Genomic DNA, 21,017 nt, shown 5'->3' on the forward strand with positions numbered 1-21,017 from the left:
TTTCAAGTTCGGACATTCAATCTCTCAAATCAGAGGCTTGGGATACTGCCGATAGCTGGGATGATGGAATATTGTATTATGACTGGAACATCTTGATCTTTTCAGCAGGAGCCCCGCTAAATCTTAAAGACTTCTCTTGATAGACGAGAAAGCCAGGATTCATCAGTACGGCATTGTGGGAAACGTTTGTGCTTACCTGGAAAGATCCTGTTGAGTGACCTCAAACGACCGGTAATTAAAAGCTGTTATAACTGGTAGAACCGCTTTTGGGGTCTGAGAGTCCTTTCTTTTCAGCGGCTCTTTGACAGGTTTCTTAGGATTCTCGGGGTTCAATCTGGCCACTTGGGCACCCCTTGAGCGGCCACAAAATTGCAATGGAGCGGTACGACCGTCGTCAAAGGGCGCATACATACAACTTCTACCGATGAGTGTCTCTTTAAGTTGATAGCCAACATTATTGTATCTATTTTATGGGAACGAGAAAAGCTTGCGGCCTGTTAGCTATTGGAAAGTAAATAGAATCCCATTTCATTCCACGACAGCTCATCACAAAAAGTCTTGACAGATACGTTCGGCATGAGTTCTTTGGCCAAGTCAAGATGTTGATGACTATGTAAAGCCTATCGGAAATAGAGTATGTTCAACAATTCCTGTAGCTTTGTTCGAAACGGAAACATAAGTAGTTTCGCGCGCGTCGCAAAATGCCTGGTTTAAAGAGCAAGACAGATCCCGGTTTGCTGAAGAGACCCCATCTTCAGAAGCGAAAGAGACATGCATCGCTTTCTTATTTTTTCCACACTCATCTCGGCGGTCTTTGGCGGAACACTTCAGATCATTGACCATAATGACCAGTGTCTCGTTTATTCTACGGAGAACTTCAACTGCACCGGGATCTCGGAGCCGTTTGCGCCTCTTGACGGCATCTCTTGCTCCCGTAAGCAATGCAATCTAATGACAAGGATCAATTCTTCTGACATTTTTAAGACCTGAACACAGATACCAAAGACCCACACTCCAATTCGTCGTCGTTGAAAGCCATGTTATGTGGCTCCAGTCAGAATTCCGCGTGGGTTGAGGTACATCAAAGCGGCTTGATCAACTTCCATAATGACAAAGGGGATGCGGCAAGTTGCAAGGTTGCGGAGCCTCTGGTTAAGGGAAGCTTGTGCACCGCCAGCAATAAAGCAAGGTCTTCGACGAAAGGCAATAAATCCCAACTGACTTCTTCGTCTACCACAACCACCCATGTGTCAGTGACAGCACCATCGGCGGCCCCGGTAACTTCCTCAGACTCGAGCAGCCATTCTAATATGACGGATTGCTGAACACAAATGTTTGCTTGGATGGTTAGCTTGTGCTGGGCTATTCTGCTTGTGTTTCATGAGACAAGTCTACTATTTGCCTATGGAGCCCAAGCCTAGCATGGGATGTTCTTCTTTTCTTGCACCTCGCTGCCCAAGTTTCCAATTTACGATTTACATGTTTGCAGCACAGAAAAGACATCGTTTTATGTCAAAACTTGATATAAGAATTGTGAATTTTTTTTTTTTCAAAAATTAACAGGAACGGTCAATCAAATAGATCTGGCAGGAGTTACCCGGCGTTCCAGAGGCACGGACGCGGTCCGGTATCTAATCTAATGCTCTAGTCTAGTATGTAGTATAATTGCAGGGAAATATATCAATAATTCAATCACCGGCACCGTAATGCATAGGAAGGGCAACCTCTCTTGGGGTTTCTGGTTCCAGAAACTGGCTCGAAAAACCGGTGGAGTGATATTTCAGCCAGTAAATGGTTTTATTCATATGTATCACATGCGTATTACTGTACATCAGAATCTGGCTATACATTGTGTATTTGCAACCGGCGCTGGGCGAGGAAACTCTATCTGACGGCAGACACATATTCATCTCACATCCTGGGGGAAATATTTCATACTTTAAGGCGACCGGGACCTCAGACGCAAGCCATGAAATGGAGAAGTGGTCTTGTAGGACAGAATAATCATCTTCTATACCTATTGTTTGAATCTTCGCAGTTATTCAGGAGCTGGCCAGCCGTCCAATGTCAATCGACCGCGAAACTCAGGACTGTAGGTAGAGCTCGTTTCGTCCAATGTTGCCACATAGCGATTGCGACCGCCCATTTTGGCATGTGTAAGATAATGAGCCTTCAGATTGTCCGAACGTTTGAAGCTACGATGGCATTCTGGCACCCAGCATGCGTACGGTCTTTCATTTGAGTGGCATGTCAGATGTCGCTCGAGGGCCTTTCGGCGCCTGAACTGGCGGTCGCAGCCCGGGTATGTGCATTCGAACCGCCGCTGGGGTATTTTGTGTGGCAATTTCTGGAAGCTCCAATCCGGAGGTACCTGAGAGGAAGAAAGGGCTGCGACGTTTGCAGGCCCCATAGAAACTGGGCTCGTTGCAGGCACTTCATTGCTGTCAAGTCGCATAGAACAGGAGTTGCAAGTAGGGGCCACCTTTGCCTCAGAGGTATGAGGCTTGGAAGATGGCTCCGATGGGCTGAAAAGATACGAACGTGGCATATTTTCAAGCCAGTAAGTGACAGGGATCGGCTCGCAATGGATGAAGCCAGGATCCGAAAAGTGCCCTGGTCGTTGAAAGCCGCAACCAGCGACACCATTTCGATGAATCTGCCGCATGGCTTCTTCAGGACTAAGCACCCCAAGCGACTGTTGTGGAAATGCCATACGGGTAGGACGTGTGATGAAGCAATGTTCGGGAATTAAGGGTCATTGATCTTTCGGCTTGTTCATCATTGATGTTTGACTCAAACGAGGTCGGCTGTGCAAATCCACCTCCGAAGATGGATGTCTCAAAGAATGCGAATTCATTTGGAAACGATCGTTTGGGAATTGCACGCAAGCGGTATCGCACTGTGACTGTTGGCTGCTTTGTACAGAGTAGAAGAAAATGAAATACCACAATGGCGATCGCATAATCCAAACGCCAATCTGTGACGGGGGAGATTTGGGCGGCAAGATTCTGAGCGCGCGATAGACCGAGGCCGCTAGTAGCCTGATACAAACAGCGAGCAGATATACAAAAGAAGATGGCGATATGCAAATCGGTGGAAGTGTGGGAAATTTCCTCATTTTTTCACGGAAGACTTTTGACAGCGTCCAGTTGGTGCATTTTACAAGTATACTGTATCAAAGAATGTGTTCGAACGATATCTCATTTATCACTGTTTCAACGGCTGAAGTCACGGTGATGATCCCACGATGAGACACACCAAAGCTCATTCAGTCTGCATCACTTTTACATTTATCTCTTGCACGAATTTCTTTATCTGTTGTCAGTAATGGTCAACTTGTCGTTGCTCCACTTCTTTCAAACTGAGTTGTTTGTTGACCACATATCTCTTGGACCACATTTCTCTTGCTAATACACGATTGGTTTTATCAACATCATCAAGCGTTGAGCATTATGGAGAGAGCCGAATTTGCTAGCTTGATCCGTCTTCGTGCCTATAAATTAGATGAAATAGAGCTTAAGCTAACCATACTACATGTATCCAGAGTCTCGAATATATTACCTTGAGAAGGAAAATGGATCCTTCGACTGTGTGCCACGACACACAAGGGGACGGAAAGGCCGATTTCGATCCAACTTCAGCTCCAAATGAGCGACTGAACCCGGGATTGACAGCCGAAGAAGCTCCTACGCAGGTAAGGATCATTTTAACCTCTAATGTCGCGCACGATGCTAATCAATGCAGCCGGCCTCCCAGCCGCCGGCTGACGAAGAACAAACTTCAGCAGCAGAACCCTTTCAACCGATACTACAGCTTCTCACAGAGCTTGAACGGGATGACCCAAAGCTCGCCTTTCAGGCAGCTCGAATCTTGGGACTCTACCGACGACTGTGGGATTCATGCATGTCGAAACATATTGGCAGTGAGAGGCTGGTACAAACCAACCAGGAGTTGAAAAGGGAGAATGCACGATTGGAAAATGAAAAGGGGCTGCTTCTGGCTCATCATGACGAGCAGCTATTTCAGTTTGATCATATGAACCAAGCATTGGAGGCTTCTCGGGGGCGATTGATCAGCATTCTCAATGATTGAGAGCAGTGCTCGGAAGGCCAAGTGGCAGGGCTGATGAATTGCGAGCGAGATCAGTGATTGAATCCTTGTCAAGTTCACTTCCACTATACCTATGGGATAGGCTCAAGTAGTAAAATTGTGGTGTTTCTCCAATGTTATGTTCTACCTCTTGATCTTCTTCAAAGTCGGATGCATTCGACCTCACACCTCACAATATATCAAAAATGAAAATATTACATCTGGAGAGATCCAAAGTGATAGATGGGGAGCCGAGTCAACAAAAGCGGGTGGCAAGGATCGCCTTAAGCCTATCTTTGAGCAGTTAGAAGAAATTCAAGCTGCTCATGTTTGCCGATGGAAAACGTAGCTATGTGAAGGGAAAGCATATATTGATAGGAAATCTCATCAGCACTAGATATAGGTGGCTAAGAACTTGGTTCTTCGAAGCTATTAAGGAATGTATCACAAGACAGCCATTGATGGGGCCGTAGAACCTTGCTATGCTTCACATACATGGCAACTTACATGTCCGTGGAGGTTCCAAATGAGTCGTGCCATCGAAAAGTGAAAATATTTCTAAACCGACAAAAGATGTATGGCTCCATGGATGAATCAAGGTCTATCAATGTGATAGTAAGGGAGGTCGATGATTTGCAAAGCCGACATGACATTCCCGTGGAATGCCTTCACTGTCCGTTGTCGACCCTCTAACTCCACTGCCTGTCGGTTGCAGCACTGGAGGAGACTATCAGTTTCTTCTTCCAGCGATTCGTTAACCTCGCATATATGGCGCCGCTCATCTTCAAGCCGGATACTCTCTGCAGATTTCACAACATAACTTTCCCATAGACATAGATACAAATCCAAGAGTCTTAGGGCCGGTTGGGCGAGGTCGACATTGCGATGTAGGATTTGCTTGAGTTGCACCGTGGGGAGGTTGCTCGCTGCGGTAGAGGATGAGACTGGTGAAATATCCTCTGCTTCCGGGTCGTTGCAAGTGTCCTCGGAGAGTCTTCGCTGTCTCTTGGCCGGTCGGTCGACTGGTGAAGAGGATGCAGCGGGTGGGTTCATTAGGGAAGAATGGGAGAAGATTGAGTGTGCACAACAGAGCGGATTTCCATAGATTTTAAATACAGCATATTATTCTGGGAGAGACAAATCCTGCCATCAAATTAATCTGGGCCATACGTCACCCGTGTTGCGTTGACAGACAGTTCACGCACGTTCTAACCTTTGATGCACGACGTTGAAAAACACGTGGCAATACCAATGCAGTTTCTCAAGGCAATCTGATTACCACAATGTATCGTAAGATCGATGAGTATATTCCTTTCATGCTTGCTGTACGCTCCAGTGCACCCTGCGCATCCTGTATCAATGCTAGTCGACACTTTTCTATAGCTCACACACAATGACTCAAGCAGTACCACCTCAGCGCCCGTCTGCGCAGACTGTTGTGATATGAGGCTGGTGCAGATCAGGAATCAAGCCGAAGTTGGAAGACAATGGATCCGCATATGTGATAGTACCAGTGGATTGTAATGAACATGTCTGATTTCTAGTACATCCCCTGAGCTAACAATTTATAAGGGGTAAAACTAATTACTTAATCAATCACGTTTAGCAGAAGTACCCATTAATATCCTGTTGAAGTAGGGATGCTCTGGTAGTGATATTCAGGAGGTGCCGATCAGGTTGAGCTGTTGATCATGTGACCCATGAAGTCGAATTGGCCACCGACTACCGAACCATCGGAATTAACTCCGTGGTGTCTATACAGAAGACCAAGTTGATTGGAAATCAACTTGGCTACACGTTGTATATATAGCCTCATCTTTCCTCCGAGAGTAAAATAACAATTCATACCTCTGAACTACAACAGGTTATGAGCCCGGGAGCAACTCTCGTGTGCCGTCTCTACTCATCTGAGAATCATCTTAATCTTTCGTGATTATATCTACCCCGCTTTATTGGTGACCTCTCGCAGTCAAGATGGGAACAGGAATGTGTACAGTTTGGCCATAACGGGTCACCTGTCGCTGCGGTTTTATACGTAAACGCATTAGACTGTAGCGTCAGAGAAGGCCCAAATGACCCGGGCCAAACTAGGATGGTGGAGGGGACGGTGGAGGAAGCAATAGCGATAGCGGAGCTGGCGAGCCTGTCTGGAACTGGTGATTGAGCTTGTACAAAACTGACGCGTTTGTGGTGAAATACACCCTGAATGCCTCCGAGGTCCATCTCCCGAGCACCTGGATCTGGTCGTCGAGGATCCCACTATCGTGCGCATGTTGAGCCGCACCCTTCCGAAAGCTGTGGCCCGAGTAGCCGTCCGTCTGGATGCCAAGTGCTCTCAGCTTAGTGGACAAGGTAGAGAGGAAATGGTTGCGGCTGAACGGTTTTCGGTGAAAGGAGAATAACGGGGCATCGGGCCCTTTAGGGTCGAGCAGTAGTAGCTTCTGAAGCGCGTCTACTGGGCACGCTTCGTCTCCTGTTTTTGCGAGAACAATCTGGATTCCTTCGTGGCGGCGGTCTGTCTTACTCCGTTTGAGTGTGAGTTGCACATGATCTAACGAGGACGAAAATCTGACGTCGGAGCGCGTAAGCTTTGTGGCTGAGAAGATAGAGCGTGTGTTGAGGTCCTCTGTCTTGTAGGTGAATTCTCCGAGGCGGAGGAACCCAGCAAATGCTACCCGGCAGGCAGTTGCGAAATTCAAGTCGTCCAGAAGGTTCGCAGTTATCTCTAGGGGCTGTAGCGGGAGTGAAGCTAGGCCTACGGATAGTTTCGTGATAATGACACGCAAGATCGGTTTTCTGACTCGTACTTTCGTGACGGGGTTGAGTCTTCTCGCGCCATCTATAAGGCGCCGAAAGTGCTTATTATCAAAGAGTTTATCGTCAAGAAAGTTGTCGGTATGGTAGGATCGTAGAGCGGCTAGGTCCGCGAGTGCGGTATCGGGTTTGACGACCTTTTGGTTTGAATTCCCAAGAAGTCGTGAAGTTAGCCAGGAGGTTAACGACTGTGTTGAGGCTGGCCATGCCGATAAATTTTGTAGCGCACAGTGCTTTTCGTAACTGCATTGAACGGAGTGATAGACGGAACGCGTGTTAGCGCTGAGGCCGCTCCAGAGCAGTTTTAGGTGGCCTGCATTGAGCTGAGGAGCTCGTGAAGAGAACCACGCGGGCGGTTCAATACCGAGAGGTCCTGCCAGTGGGGACAAATGTTAGCAACCTCTTGAAAGTTATTGCGGGAGAGGGCATCAGCTAATGTGTTTTCCCCGGAAGGGAGCCAATGTGGCACGATTTGGATGTCTCTCGCCGCCGCTAGGATAAGCAGGCTCTTCAGGGGTGCGTTAGGTGGACCATGAAGGAAGCCCTTCCTTAGTCCCGCGTGCGCTGTGGAGCTATCCGTGTGGATAACGAGAGTATGATGAAGCCAATGGTGGCTGAAGAGTAGGAAGCCTTGTAGGATGGCGTCTACTTCGTTAGTATTGATGTGCGCATGTGCGGCTTGAGCAACGGCCAATGGGGCAGCATTGCGGGAATGGTGCGCGTGTGCGTCTTGAGCAACGGCCATCGAGGCGGCATTGCGGGAATGGTGCGCGTGTGCGTCTTGAGCAACGGCCATCGAGGCGGCATTGCGGGAATGGTGCGCGTGTGCGTCTTGAGTAACGGCCATCGAGGCGGCATTGCTTGGATGATGCGCGTGTGCGTCTTGAGCAACGGCCATCGAGGCGGCATTGCGGGAATGGTGCGCGTGTGCGTCTTGAGCAAGGGCCAGTGAGGCAGCATTGCGGGAATGGTGCGCGTGTGCGTCTTGAGTAACGGCCATCGAGGCGGCATTGCTTGGATGATGCGCGTGTGCGTCTTGAGCAACGGCCATCGAGGCGGCATTGCGGGAATGGTGCGCGTGTGCGTCTTGAGCAAGGGCCAGTGAGGCAGCATTGCGGGAATGGTGCGCGTGTGCGTCTTGAGTAACGGCCATCGAGGCGGCATTGCTTGGATGATGCGCGTGTGCGTCTTGAGCAACGGCCATCGAGGCGGCATTGCGGGAATGGTGCGCGTGTGCGTCTTGAGCAACGGCTATCGAGGCGGCATTGCGGGAATGGTGCGCGTGTGCGTCTTGAGCAACGGCTATCGAGGCGGCATTGCTTGGATGATGCGCGTGTGCGTCTTGAGCAACGGCCAATGGGGCAGCATTGCGGGGATGGTGCGCGTGGGCGTCTTGAGCAACAGCCAATGGGGCAGCATTGCGGGGATGATGCGCGTGTGCGTCTTGAGCAACGGCCATCGAGGCGGCATTGCGGGAATGGTGCGCGTGTGCGTCTTGAGCAAGGGCCAGTGAGGCAGCATTGTGTGGATGAAGCTGGTGACCATTGGCCCGCCAGCAGTCTGATGTAGACTTGGATGAGAAGAAGAAGAGTCCCTGACCGATACTAGAGGCATCTGTATATAGATGCGTGATAGTGCGGAGGCAGGGGTCAAGTAGGAGTACGCCGTTGAAGAGAGACAAGGAGTCCCTCCACCATTCCAAATCGTCACGTACCTCGTAAGGGATACGGCGGCGCGCGCTCCTCCCATGTGGGAAGGCGGCTTGGAAGGTGTACAGAGACTGTAGCCTTGTTCTTCCTAGCCGGACAACTCTTGAACAGAAGGCTAATAAACCTGTGAGACTCTCTGTTTGCTTGAGGGAGAGACTCGCTGCGTCAAGGGCAGCTACGGCGTCCAACGTGGCGCGGCACAACTTTTCTGGCGGCAGGCGAGCTTCCATTGTAATAGAGTCGATCTGGATACCCAAGACTGTAACGCAAGTCCCTTGCTGGTCCTTGATGGTATTGCGGGGGATACGTAGATAGTCAGTGACTCCGTTGTAAACCTCGTCAAAGGGACCCGTAGGATCGGACACTGAGGGAGACCGAGTAATTGCGATAAAGTCGTCTAGGTAATGATTGATATAGAATACCGGAAGGAGACATTGGAGTATCCAATGGAGAGCCTCAGCAAAGAGGTTAAAGAGAAATGGGGCCGTAGCGAGGCCAAAGGGGAGGCAGCATTCAATATAAGTGGAATCGTTCCACTGGAAGGCAAGGAGATGCTGGTTATCCTCGGCAACAGGGACTATTCGGAAGGCGTCCTTAATGTCCCTCTTAATGATTGTGCAGCCTAGACCAGCTTGTGTGACCTGCTCGTAGATTGCATCGATTGTCATGTATTCAATGGCTGACCAAGAGTCCGGTATGCCCTGGTTAAGACCCTGTCCCGGGGGCCAGGATAGATCATGGATGCGGCGCCATCCTCCATCGTGCTTCGGGACTAACCCGAGCGACGAAACGAAGGAGGGCCTAGAGGCCAATCTAATGCGACCGAGGTTGAGATCCTCTGCTAGTTTAGCCGAGATTATGCCGGGTTCGTGTATGTGATGGTTGGTGGAATAACAAAACTGCTTCTTGCCTCTATAGCCGATCTGGGCACCGTAGGTCAGGATACCAGTGATAGTAGACCCGAGATCGCCTGGATAGTGGCGTAGGAGGTTGTTCCAGCCTTTTGCATACAGTGGTGACGGAGAGAACTGTAGCTTTGGGAGCTCTGGGTTGAAGACGGGGTATTGGAAGGCAGTATTTGGCCTGGATGGTTGACCCTGCGGTATTAGGCTTAGTGGTAAGGGATCGGGGCTCCTATCGGCCTCTGCAGTTTGTTCCCTAACGGCAGGGTCCACTTGCTATGTCTTCTTTCGGCAAGAGGAGGCGCCATGCTCGCTTAGACCGCATGCTGTGCACTCATGACGTCTCTTGCAGCCTTCCCAGAAGCATCCTGTGGTGTTGAACTTATCGCACACTTCAGTCTCCTTATTAGAAGACCTAGTAGACCGTATTTGGCGAGGTCGGGCTGAAGGGTTTGCCGGCGACTTCGCAGGCAGGGTAAGATTGTGACGGATATATTTTTCGCGAAATGGGGCTGTGACAAGGTTATTCTCCGTCGACAGCTCTCCCTTATCTAGAATATATTGGTGGAAGTTAAGGGCGAGCGGCAGTACTGCTTCTGACCACTGATAAGTTTGGGCGAAGTCCAAGATCTGCCTCATGAACATGAGTAGGTTGGGGACTGCCTTTGGATGTTTCTCGCTAAAGAGATATCCTATGACGGCTAGGTATGTAAGGAAGCAGCTCGTCTATGTTTGAGGGTTGGGACCCCAGTCCTTAAGCGATGCCGCTGCCTTCTTAAAGCCTACTGTGCCTCCAGACTCGGTCATCTTGAAGACCCTATCCTCCTGATCTAACTCGGTGACTGACTTCTCTTTGAAGCGTATAAGTTCAGTCGCCTTCAACTTCCTCTCGAGGACGCGAGTAAGAAGGGCGGCGGAGACACCCGGAAATATGTCGATGAGTGGTTTGACTTCAGGGGGTGGCTCACAGTTTTCCTCGAGATTATCGTCATCTTGTAGGTCCGCTCGAGGCCGTCTGTGGCGGAGGTCGGTCTCTGCAACATCCATTTCAAGACGCCTGGCCCTGTCTCTCTGTATCTGTCCTAGCCAACTAGCACGGTCCGTCGGGCCCATGGTTTCCCAAATGTGGGCTGGAGGCCAAGCGGAGTCAAGTGGAGCAGGCGTGACACTGCTGGACTGGCTGAACGTCATGGTGGAGAGCGATATAGTCAAGGCTTATCGGTGCTATTGCTGTAGAGAAATGACGTGAACAAAATCGAGTCTTGACTGCGTGAGAGATGACGAGCTACCACCAGAGGCAAGCAACTGACTCTTGCGAGGCAGTTGTAGGAAGAAGGAGCCCTCCGGAATGTCGGTGTAGATGTCACGTGAGGCAGCGTGGCAGCTTGAGGCAACCCCAATAAAACTCCTCCCTATAAAACGATGATAGTTGATTAGTCAGTGCTTTTCTTGCGCCCGCATCCGCACCCGCACCCGCACCCGCACCCGCACGCTCGGTTGCAGCTTGTTCCTTGGCCCTCTGATCCTCTCTCCAGGTGCTGACGAATCTTTACTTGAAGAAACCACCCGCAGCTACCTTATGTGAGCAGAATATGTAGATATAAGGGCAAAGGAGCACGTAGTCTAGCCTTGACACATTGCCACCCTCTCACCAGTGTCATTACGCGAATATCTAGCAATGATTAATGATCTACACGGTTTCATCCCTGCCCTCGCCGGGAACGTTGCCATAATAACCGGTGGCCACACAGGACTGTATGACACCCTTCTTGACGTATTTGATTTATTTTCTCGTATATCTGGAGATACGGTCCTAACTTCTCTGATGCAACAGTGGCTTCGGTACCAGCATCGAGCTTGCGAAACACGGCGCCCGTGTGTATATTGCCAGTCGATCCGAGGCAAAGTTCAAAGATGCGAAGCGGGATATCATTGCCGAGCATCCGGAGGCAGATATCCGGTTACTAAAGTTAGACCTAGCCGATTTGGACAGTGTTCGTGAGGCGGCGGAATGGTTTTCTCAGTTAGTCATATTACCGACCTGTGGTGCGTGTGAGCATTGCTCTGACTAATGAAGGTATAGTCAGGAATTAAGTCTCCATTTACTTATCAATAATGCTGGCGTATGTTATATACCTCCCCTCATGAGGCATGACTTACATGTTCTAGGTCATGTGCGTTCCATACGAGGAGACAAAAGAAGGATTTGAAATGCAGGTGGCAGTATGTATATCCCATATGATAGCTTTCTTGGAGCATTCTTTGATATTATTTAGGTGAACTATATAGGTCATTTCTTGTTCACAGAGCTCCTTCTCCCAATGCTCCAAAGAACTATAGAGAAGGCCGACAAGGGAAGCGTGCGCATCGTGAATGTATCCAGCGACGGGCATGCTAAATTGGCCCCGAAAGAGGGCATAGTCTTTTCGGATATGAACATGAAGAACTTCTCTGTCTGGGCTCGGTACGGCCACTCCAAGCTTGCCAACGTATTGCATGCGAAAGAACTGGCCAAGAGGTACCCCGACATTCTTACATTCTCTTTGCATCCGGGAACAGTGAAGACGTATGTAGGCTTTCCCTGTCCACTCGCCAAGACTCGGATCTAATGGTACTTAGGAACTTATCCGCAGGGCCAATCTCGTCAACCCCGCTTTATCGGCTAATTAAACCGCTTGTCGAGCTAGGTGCGCCTGGCCCACGGAAAGGGGCAGCGAATATCCTCTTTGCTGCTGTGTCGCCCAGCTTGAAGAGAGAGGCCGACAATGGAGCGTACTTGTTGCCAGTTGGAAAGGTTTCAGCGCCAAGTAAAGCTGGATCAGATGCTAAAATGGCGGAAAACCTCTGGGACTGGACGGTGAACGCCCTCAGAAGTCGGGGGTACTGATAAGGGCGAATCATGCAACATCTCATCTACCAAGCCCATAATCAATGATCTGCCAATACAGCAAGCGCATTATTATCTCCACAAATTCTTTTCAGCAGATGGAAGTATCTCCATCCCTGGCGTATAAGTGTCAATTCTTCGCAATCGATGGCTGCCAATACCATCCCCGCGTGGCTAATGAAGGCTACGCACTCATCATGATGGTCTGACGCTGCGGCGCCGGTGAATGCAGCCCAGGTAAACACTTCCGGGGCTTTGCGGATCCAGTATAAAGGCTCTATTTGCGCCAGGTGTTTCAAAAGCTGCCGAACTTTGTGATCGAGCGTAGTGTTTGAAATTTCCTCGCGGCGCGATTGTCGGCGAAGTATTTCCCAAAATATTTGGCAGCAGAGCTGGCAGCATACATTTAGCCTTTGATGCGTTGAAAGAGGGTGATTGTATTCGGCTGTGCCCATCGAATCACTTGTCGGTGCATGGGAGAGCGCGCACTCAACTTCAGCAGCAAAACTACAGTGATCAGCCTGAACCAAATGATCCAACCGCGAGATGGCTTCGTAGACGTCCAATATTGCATCCACAGAATCTTTTTGAAAAATTGATTCGGTATTGCTAAAAGTGACCCTCGACACTAAATTTCGAATCAGGGTATTTGGGCGAATTGATTCAGAGTATAAGCAATCCCAAATGGGGAGCATGTCGAAGATGCAGGCAAATGAGATCATTACTCTAGAAATGTTATTTTATAAATCGATCAGCTCAGAAATTAATAATGATCACATACATCTTGATGATGGCAATCAGAGGTCCTATATCGTCGCGGAAAGTTTTCGGTGCGGCAAGGAGCATCTTTACCAGGCCTTTTTGGTGAGCAACTGCTGACCCTCGATCAAGTGAGACCATCTACAGCCCGTCATGAGTATCTGTTTCGCATATTTTGTCCTGCCAAAATATACTAACACTAGAATATAGCAAGGGTATTACCGCTCCAATTGTTCCATAAGTCAAGACTGGCTCAGTTTGTGCTAACCGTTCATTGATCAAGCGGATAGCCCAGGTCTGATGGTACAGGGTTAGCGTGGTATTTGGCCGGCCCAGCAACCTGTCAATCGAAGCGGATGCACTGAACAATGTTGCGTGGAATAAGCATGGATCGGACATGGCGTGCAGCATCCACTGCGAACGGAGATGGTGGGCCAGGCTGTCAGCTACCACCGTACCCGAGGGTAACGCTATAGACGTGAGAACTCCAGGGTGATGAGTAAATGGCGAATGCAATGAGTGACCGTCGCATGACTTACAGAATTGTACTAGATCCGACATATATGAGCGGTATCTAATAGGAGATTCGAATGCCATTCCCATTTCTGAGAGTGGAGAAAAGTCTAATCCTGGCTGGAGCTCGTATCTAGTTGCTTCGGGATCATCGGTTGCAATGAGCGGAGCTCGGGAGCTGTTCGGAGCTGGGGTGCTGTTCGTTCGGTATATACAACTGGTGCCGACTCTGAAAGCAAATCGCGTCAGCCTCATTCTTGAGGACTAATCATGGCCACGCTCGGCCGTGTCAGCCAATATTCCGACTATCCTAGATATACCTCACACAGCGAGAGCAACTTGAGATAATACGATCACATCTACGTCGATGCACCGTACATGGTATACACGTGTTCGGCCACACGCTTTCCATCAATGGCACTGGTTGAGTCGGCTGGGCGACATATTCCGATGGCGGGACTGTTGGATATTCGCAGGGCCTATCTAGCCTAGTCGATACGCTGAGTTTAGTCTTCATATGAATTGTACCCATCTTGATCCTCAGGCGGTCAAACATACTTCTTGCATCGAGAGCAGATTGGAAGCCGCTTATCGCATCGTCGCTTGCCAGACTTGCAGGTCAGACAGGCCAGCCCAGCTCTGGCATGTTCAATTCCCGCAGCCATTCCTCTAATAACTGGAATATGACAATGAACCGAGATTGATTGACATGCCGAAAGTCCTGAGGACGTGGTTAGATAAGGACATGGCAGAGTGGGATAACATGTCCTCGAGGAAATGACTTAGACGAGACGGTGAAAAGTTAATCCGTGCACCACTGATGCCAAGTCCAATCACATGACTTTTTCTCTCGCCGGATCGGTCTGAAGCAGGCCATGGTCTTTATCTAAGTAATCGTGTTACCGATCGTGCAAGCGTGAGGGTGTTACTGTCACCTTTACTGAAAGTATGGCTGTTGTTGAAGAGTACAATACAATATCTATTCTAATACAATATCTATTCTAAGACATATGACATATGCAACACATCGAGATACTGTACATACTGACGACCTGAAGAAGTGGTAGAATACCACTGTAAGGCTTGAAGTCTTCACTTTCACTTTCCACTCGATGATATACCGAACGACGTTCCCGTGAAGCTCGTCATCTGGGCTGCTTGCTTCCCACTCAAAAAGCTGAAGCAGCTTGGGGATGCCCGGTTGGGGAGAGGTGAAGGATTCAGGACGGTCCTGGGGGCAACGGGCCGGTGAAGTGCTGAACCCATAATCGGAGGGTGGGGTTTGTTCATAGTATCCTGGAGTGGGGGTGTATTGCGAATCCTGATCCGGGAAGTCGGCCTCCTGAGCTAAAGATTCATCACCGTTGGGATAGGAGAGGTTAATCATCGTTCTCAATTTCCTAGCGAGTCAAACTTCAGCAAACTTTGGCCATTCAGGGTTCAACAGAGACTGGGACCCAACGAGTCCAGCATTTTGTAAGGGCAGGTAAGTCGTTTGCAAATAAATATTTCATCCCACCAGTGTTGTATCTACGTATGCCTTCGCGCGTGCGTTGTGTTAGTTAGGTGGAGTGAGCGTGGGTGGCCGAAGGGGAGAATGAAAGGGGCAAAGAAGGCCAGGCAAAGGCAACCGACCGAATCTTTGTCAAACAGCCTGTTTGGTGTGTTTGCAAGTGAGTGGTTCTAGACAGGGCATAGACCATACATCCATGTTACGAGAGCTATTTTTATGTGATTATTTATTACCGTACTGGAGTACTGCCAAGACTGTGGGCCCGGGTAGGGTAACCATAATAGGTATGGCGTTATGCAAGATAGAGTTTGGCAAACAACTAGAGAGAGTGAAGTCGTGAATCTGATTTCGAGCGCGTCTGGGCTCACCCCTGTCTCCGATTCTATTCCTCTTCTTCAACGCCGACCTCGTGCAGAGACCGATCGACGGCCAAGGAGGAGCAATTGCCTTCGTGGATGACTTTACCGCGTGGGTCACAGGGCCAACCGTACAGAGTAATCGAGATGGCATTGAAACAATCATCAAGGAAGCGCTCGACTGGGAGAGGAGGAGCGGAGCGACTTTTGAAGCAGACAAGACAGCCATTATACATTTCGCACCCAAGGCTCGCAAAGTGGACCAAGAACCGTTCACTGTCAAGGGACAGACGGTCGAGCCTGAAAACAAGGTCAAAATCCTGGGGGTCCTGATGGACACGCGACTGAAGTACAAGGAGCATATTGCAAGGGCAGCATCTAAGGGCCTGGAGGCCGCGATGGAGCTGCGACGGCTCCGTGGCCTCTGCCCGGCGACAGCACGGCAGCTGTTCTCATCGACGGTGGCCCCAGTGGTGGACTATGCCTCCAACGTCTGGATGCACGCTTTCAAGAATCAGAACATCGGACCAATCAACCGGGTCCAAAGGGTAGGAGCACAAGCTATAGTGGGGACGTTCCTCACCGTTGCAACCAGGGTCGCGGAGGCAGAGGCCCACATAGCCACTGCCCAGCAGCGATTCTGGAGACGGGCCGTGAAGATGTGGACTGATATACACACGCTACCGGAAACCAATCCTCTCCGCAGGTGTACAGATCGGATCAGGAAGTTCAGGAGATACCACCGCTCACCATTATACCAAATAGCCGACGCGCTGAAAAACATCGAGATGGATTCGCTGGAAACTATCAATCCGTTTACACTAGCCCCATGGGAAAAACGCATACAGGCTGATGAGTCCATTTCAGAGGGATCAACCATACCAGGCGGGTCAATGCAAATTGCGTTCAGCAGCTCGGCGCGGAATGAGCTGGTCGGGTTCGGAGTGGCGATCGAGAAACAACCACCTCGCTATCGGAAAGTGAGACTGAAGCTCTTGTCCGTCACATTGGGCGCAAGGGTAGAGCAAAATCCATTTTCCGCGGAGCTAGCGTCAATGGCGTATACATTGAAAACACTTGTGGGACTGAAAGATTTTAGGATCACACTGATAACGAGCAACAAAGCGGCGGCTCTCACGCTGAAGAACCCTCGACAGTAGTCGGGGCAGGAATTTGTCTGCCAAATCTACAAGCTGATGAGAAGACTGCAGAAGAAGGGAAATCGAGTCAGTGTACGGTGGATCCCTACGGGCGAGAACAACAAACTGTTAGGTCTGGCGAAAGAACAGGCCCGAGCCGCAACACAAGAAGACACCGTTTCGCAAAAACAGGTCCCTAAGATGAAATCAACGACTCTGAATCTAGTGCGGTCTCAAGCTGGCCCTAGCAGTGAGCTGCCCGACAACGTAGGCAGACACTCCCGGCGAGTGGATACAGCACTTCCAGGGAAACACACGCGACAGCTATATGGCCAATTATCGTGGTAAGAAGCGAGCGTGTTAGCCCAGCTCCGCACGGGTATGGCAAGACTCAATGGATACCTCTTTCGGATCAATGCCGCCGAGACCGATCAATGCGCATGTGGACAAGCAAGAGAAACTGTGGACCACTTTCTCTTTCGATGTCGGAAATGGACTGCACACCGGACGGAAATGCTGCAATGCACCCACACTCACCGAAGTAACATGTCCTTCTTCTTGGGAGGGAAATCACCCTCCGATGATCAAAAGTGGAAGCCGAATTTGGAAGCCGAATTTGGAAGCCGTGCGAGCCTCAATACGATTTGCGATCGCTACGGGCCGACTCGAGGCCACCTAGGCTTGCTGACAAATGGATAGAATACCTCTTCTTACTAACCCCCCTACGCCTTGTGACAGACGGTAGACGCGCTTCAACTGCCGAGGATAGGATCTTGAACACTTGAAGAAGCGCCTTCAAGCCAGTCTACCAACCAATACTAATCCACAGGAACCAGCTATGAGAGTGGAAGCGGAAATGACAAATACTGAAGGAAATACTGTATGGGCTCCAAGGAGATACGGTGTATACCCTAACATGCATGTACTGGTATATTAGTGATAGTTGCTATTTTGGCTTAGCCGCCGGGCGTTAATGAATTGTGTGTGTGTGTGTGTTTCGATGTACTGTGACCAGTCATTTGGATTTCCACAGCTACCGAACCTGATTGCTTGACGGGCTTTGGTTCCATACTGTCTGGGTAAATGAAATTGCCCATACATTTAGGCAGGGGGAGACAATCCTCCGCACCGCCCCTCTTTTCTTTGATGGACCAAGGATCGGATCGCAACTGGATCAAGTTCATTTGGAATGCCCAATGTGCGTTTGGAGTTATTGCGTCTTGTCTGAAAGGTTCGGCAAGCCTTTGACACATTTAAGAAGAGTCAGTATAGAGATAAGAGTAGACCAGTAGATTGATCCAGCTGTATGGTCTATAGCATGCCATTTCTAGCAGTCCAGGCGTTCTCTGTCGCAAACGACTGATTCACCAAGCGGAGATTGGTCTGTCAATTGGAACACACGCGAGCACAATGCAGGACATGTGATATACACGGACTCGGCTTGTGGACTCAGCTCCGGAGTGGAGTTCATTTGGAAGCCAAGGCTTTAATCCACGGCGATAATAATAATAATAACCAGAAGAAGAAGAAGTAGAATTTGTCGGATGTTGCATCCCGTTTGGAATTAGCACGAGGTTGGTAGATTATAAAAGAGGACAGCTCTGGTTTTGGTCTCAAAACTATCCGCAGGATCGACCATCTATACGCACACAGAATGAAGGCTATATTGCTCATTTTACTCCTCACTCAGACAAGTCTCGGATGTCAACTATCCTCCTTATTCTCAAGCTTCGGACCAATTCACGAGGAGAACCAGCAAAATCTCAAAGATCATTCTCGATCTGCTTCGGCCTACCACACACTCCCATCCTGGTACACATCTACACTTCTTGCCCGACGCCTTCTACACAAGTCTACTGTCGGAACCATTGCAACGGTATTTCCCGATAAAATTGTGTCCGACCCAGCTCGCCACTGGCAACCCCCGTCAAACGTCGCTAGCCTGCCTGTTGCACTACCGGAGTACATCGCAGCATGCTCTGACTCAGGCAACCCCACCATCCTCGGTCTTGATCTTGGCACGACCTTCAAAAACGTGGCTTTCGGCTCCAATGTCTCTTTATCAATCGACTGGTGGGACCACCTGCCAGCCCCCAAGGTCCCCGGGCTACGCGGTTCCAGTCGCGCGGCGCTACCGCGTGCTGTGTTGATAGGGCATATGGACCCGTACCCAATCCCGCTAGATGCAGACACGCGTATGGGGCTGGAAAAGTGCTTTCTGGCGGCGCATCCCGACGCACTAGCATGGCTGCCAGGTTCGGAGCGTGCGGCACACTCAGGGTTTTGGGCACAGTTGGTGGTCCAGCAGGTGATGTGGATTGGGGGTTTCGGAGATAGGGCTCTAATTGGGTGGGTCAATATGACCGAGTGGAGCGGTATTCAGTTTGGGCCGAACGAGCTCGGTGTGGGTGATGGCAGGGGTTGGGGGGGATGTTCGCTTACCTGGAGAAAAGCATTAGGTAGTCAAATAGTTGGAGAGTTGGGTACACAGGCAGAAGATGGTCTTTTTTTGGAAGCTCATGGAGTGTGACGACTGAATTTGGGCCCAGGACTCGGAACCAAGTAATGCGTCCGTAGGTGGTTGTTCTTGGAGCTTATTTTCCAGAAATGTGAACCTGGTTTTAGAGTTTAGAGATCAAGATATCATACAAAGCATACAAATTCTACCTTTAGATGAGATGGGGGCCAACATCTTCTTCGTTAATTATGGATGATCTCATATTTGTTACGATCAAGCTGCGCACAGAAATTTTGTACATCAGGTAAAATTGAGCTAGTCACTTTTGAAAAACTGAGTTCAAAACACCTAAAGTCATATATCAAATTCATACTAATAATAACTGGAAACAATAACTAAACAGGTTCACACTTCCCACATCTGAAATGTACGCGATTGCACCACTATTCAACTCACCTGATCTTGCGTAGCCCAAATGGAAGATTGTCATCCGCCATGGGATGAGGCGACGTCCAATCTACATTCCGAACTGATGCTTTCTGCCGAAAGAAGCGATACTTCTGTAGAATTCTTCTGTATCCAAACAGTAGGGCAATTCCAAAGGCTACAGTGGCCACAGAGGCAACTATAATACCCGCAATCGCCCCGCCTGAAAGACCTGAGCCGGAGCCGGAGCTCTTCTGGGTCGTCTCACTGGCAACCGAAGTTGAATCCGATCTTGCTGTGGCAGTAGAGCCAGCCGCAGTCGTAGTACTCACGGCGGTGAAGTCGTCCGTAGTCACATTGAAGCAGGGGACTTGGTAGGTAAACTTGCTCGCCGGAATGTAGGTAATATCCGCACACGCGTAGTAGGTTTCGTTTTTGTTGGTATCGAAATCGGAGGTGTATTTGATTTGAAATGTTGCGTTCATTCCCTCTTCCACGTCGATGGATGGGTTGGGGACGGAGTAGCATTCGTGTCCTGGCTCGATGTCGGAGATGCTGGAGCCTCCAATGAAGGACTCGAAGTCGTCGTTTGTAGTTGGATCTGAGGGCGAGTCAGTCAGGATAAATACAAAAGATGGTACTAGCTTACTGCTTTTGTGGGAGATGGCAACCTGCACGTTCCATGACTCGTCTTGGACCACAAGTGCGAGCTGGCCGTTTACTAGAGTGTTCTCAGTATATGTGCTTTCGAAGGTTTTCAGATAATATGCTCTTACTCATTGGAAAGTTTGTTCTGTTCACGGCCCCGGTTGATGAGCCACACGGCGCGGCATTGTCATGTGCTGCACCCCAGAGACGATCAGGTGGCCACAGAAAGGCAACCGGGCCCATCTCAGTGCTAGCTTCTTCGCCGTGAGCACATACTCCAACGACATAGAGAGTAATTAATGCGAGGTAGTTCTTCATCATCAAAAAACTTAATCTGGCAAGAGGCGAACAAATAAGTTTTGGAAGGTAAAGACGGAAAACCGAGAGACATTGGAGTTTATAAATTGGGGTTTCCTAACCATCCCGACCTTGCTTGCAAACTGTGAGTCATCTGAGAGATGTATGATTATTTCTTTGGCTGGGCCGAATCCACTTCCAAGGGGTTGAATAATTTCTAAGGGCGTGACGACCAGACTTTTTTCAGGATGTCAGAATCGGGAATCCTCTCACCGAAGGGGCATATCTGATAACCGTTAGTGAGCTGTCAATGTCGACCAATGAGCCAAGACGTTAGTCCAATTTTGATAGCTTGCCAAGGAAAGCAAGTGAATCAATTGAAGCCGGAAAACCCCGTGTACAAAGAGCGTAGAGAGAAAAATGGGATCTTGATCAGATTAGATCAATCAGATAAGATGGGTGGGTCTCGCTTAGCGGCATCGCTTCCACAATTTCATCTTGCATCCT

At 49.5% G+C, this 21,017-nt stretch overlaps 6 protein-coding genes across 6 annotated transcripts; 2 read left to right on the top strand and 4 right to left on the bottom strand.

The window, feature by feature from the left end:
- Window positions 1-7,207: 7,207 nt before the first annotated feature.
- N7533_011688 (uncharacterized protein) lies at window positions 7,208-9,822 on the bottom strand (the record flags this gene model as incomplete). The annotated part of the gene is made up of 2 exons (XM_057108338.1): window positions 7,208-9,695; window positions 9,776-9,822. 2 exons carry the CDS (start codon window positions 9,820-9,822, stop codon window positions 7,208-7,210), a joined length of 2,535 nt encoding a protein of 844 aa, XP_056955716.1.
- A 418-nt stretch (window positions 9,823-10,240) lies between these two features.
- Window positions 10,241-10,705, bottom strand: N7533_011689 (uncharacterized protein; the record flags this gene model as incomplete). The annotated part of the gene is made up of 1 exon (XM_057108339.1): window positions 10,241-10,705. One exon carries the CDS (start codon window positions 10,703-10,705, stop codon window positions 10,241-10,243), a length of 465 nt encoding a protein of 154 aa, XP_056955717.1.
- Window positions 10,706-11,192: 487 nt separating this feature from the next.
- On the top strand, window positions 11,193-12,401 carry N7533_011690 (retinol dehydrogenase; the record flags this gene model as incomplete). Its single annotated transcript, XM_057108340.1, has 6 exons — window positions 11,193-11,269; window positions 11,349-11,537; window positions 11,598-11,637; window positions 11,684-11,737; window positions 11,791-12,080; window positions 12,134-12,401. The coding sequence occupies 6 exons, from the start codon at window positions 11,193-11,195 to the stop codon at window positions 12,399-12,401; spliced, it is 918 nt and encodes a 305-aa protein (XP_056955718.1).
- Window positions 12,402-14,292: 1,891 nt separating this feature from the next.
- Window positions 14,293-15,060, bottom strand: N7533_011691 (uncharacterized protein; the record flags this gene model as incomplete). Its single annotated transcript, XM_057108341.1, has 2 exons — window positions 14,293-14,394; window positions 14,719-15,060. 2 exons carry the CDS (start codon window positions 15,058-15,060, stop codon window positions 14,293-14,295), a joined length of 444 nt encoding a protein of 147 aa, XP_056955719.1.
- A 3,275-nt stretch (window positions 15,061-18,335) lies between these two features.
- N7533_011692 (uncharacterized protein) lies at window positions 18,336-19,211 on the top strand (the record flags this gene model as incomplete). The annotated part of the gene is made up of 1 exon (XM_057108342.1): window positions 18,336-19,211. The coding sequence occupies one exon, from the start codon at window positions 18,336-18,338 to the stop codon at window positions 19,209-19,211; it is 876 nt and encodes a 291-aa protein (XP_056955720.1).
- A 380-nt stretch (window positions 19,212-19,591) lies between these two features.
- Window positions 19,592-20,531, bottom strand: N7533_011693 (copper acquisition factor BIM1-like domain-containing protein; the record flags this gene model as incomplete). Its single annotated transcript, XM_057108343.1, has 2 exons — window positions 19,592-20,286; window positions 20,342-20,531. The coding sequence occupies 2 exons, from the start codon at window positions 20,529-20,531 to the stop codon at window positions 19,592-19,594; spliced, it is 885 nt and encodes a 294-aa protein (XP_056955721.1).
- Between the last annotated feature and the right edge of the window lie 486 nt (window positions 20,532-21,017).

The sequence above is a fragment of the Penicillium manginii genome (genome assembly GCF_028828005.1).
Source record: "Penicillium manginii strain IBT 31320 chromosome Unknown utg000008l:1.0-3226943.0:1.0-3228205.0, whole genome shotgun sequence".
NCBI lineage: Eukaryota > Fungi > Ascomycota > Eurotiomycetes > Eurotiales > Aspergillaceae > Penicillium > Penicillium manginii.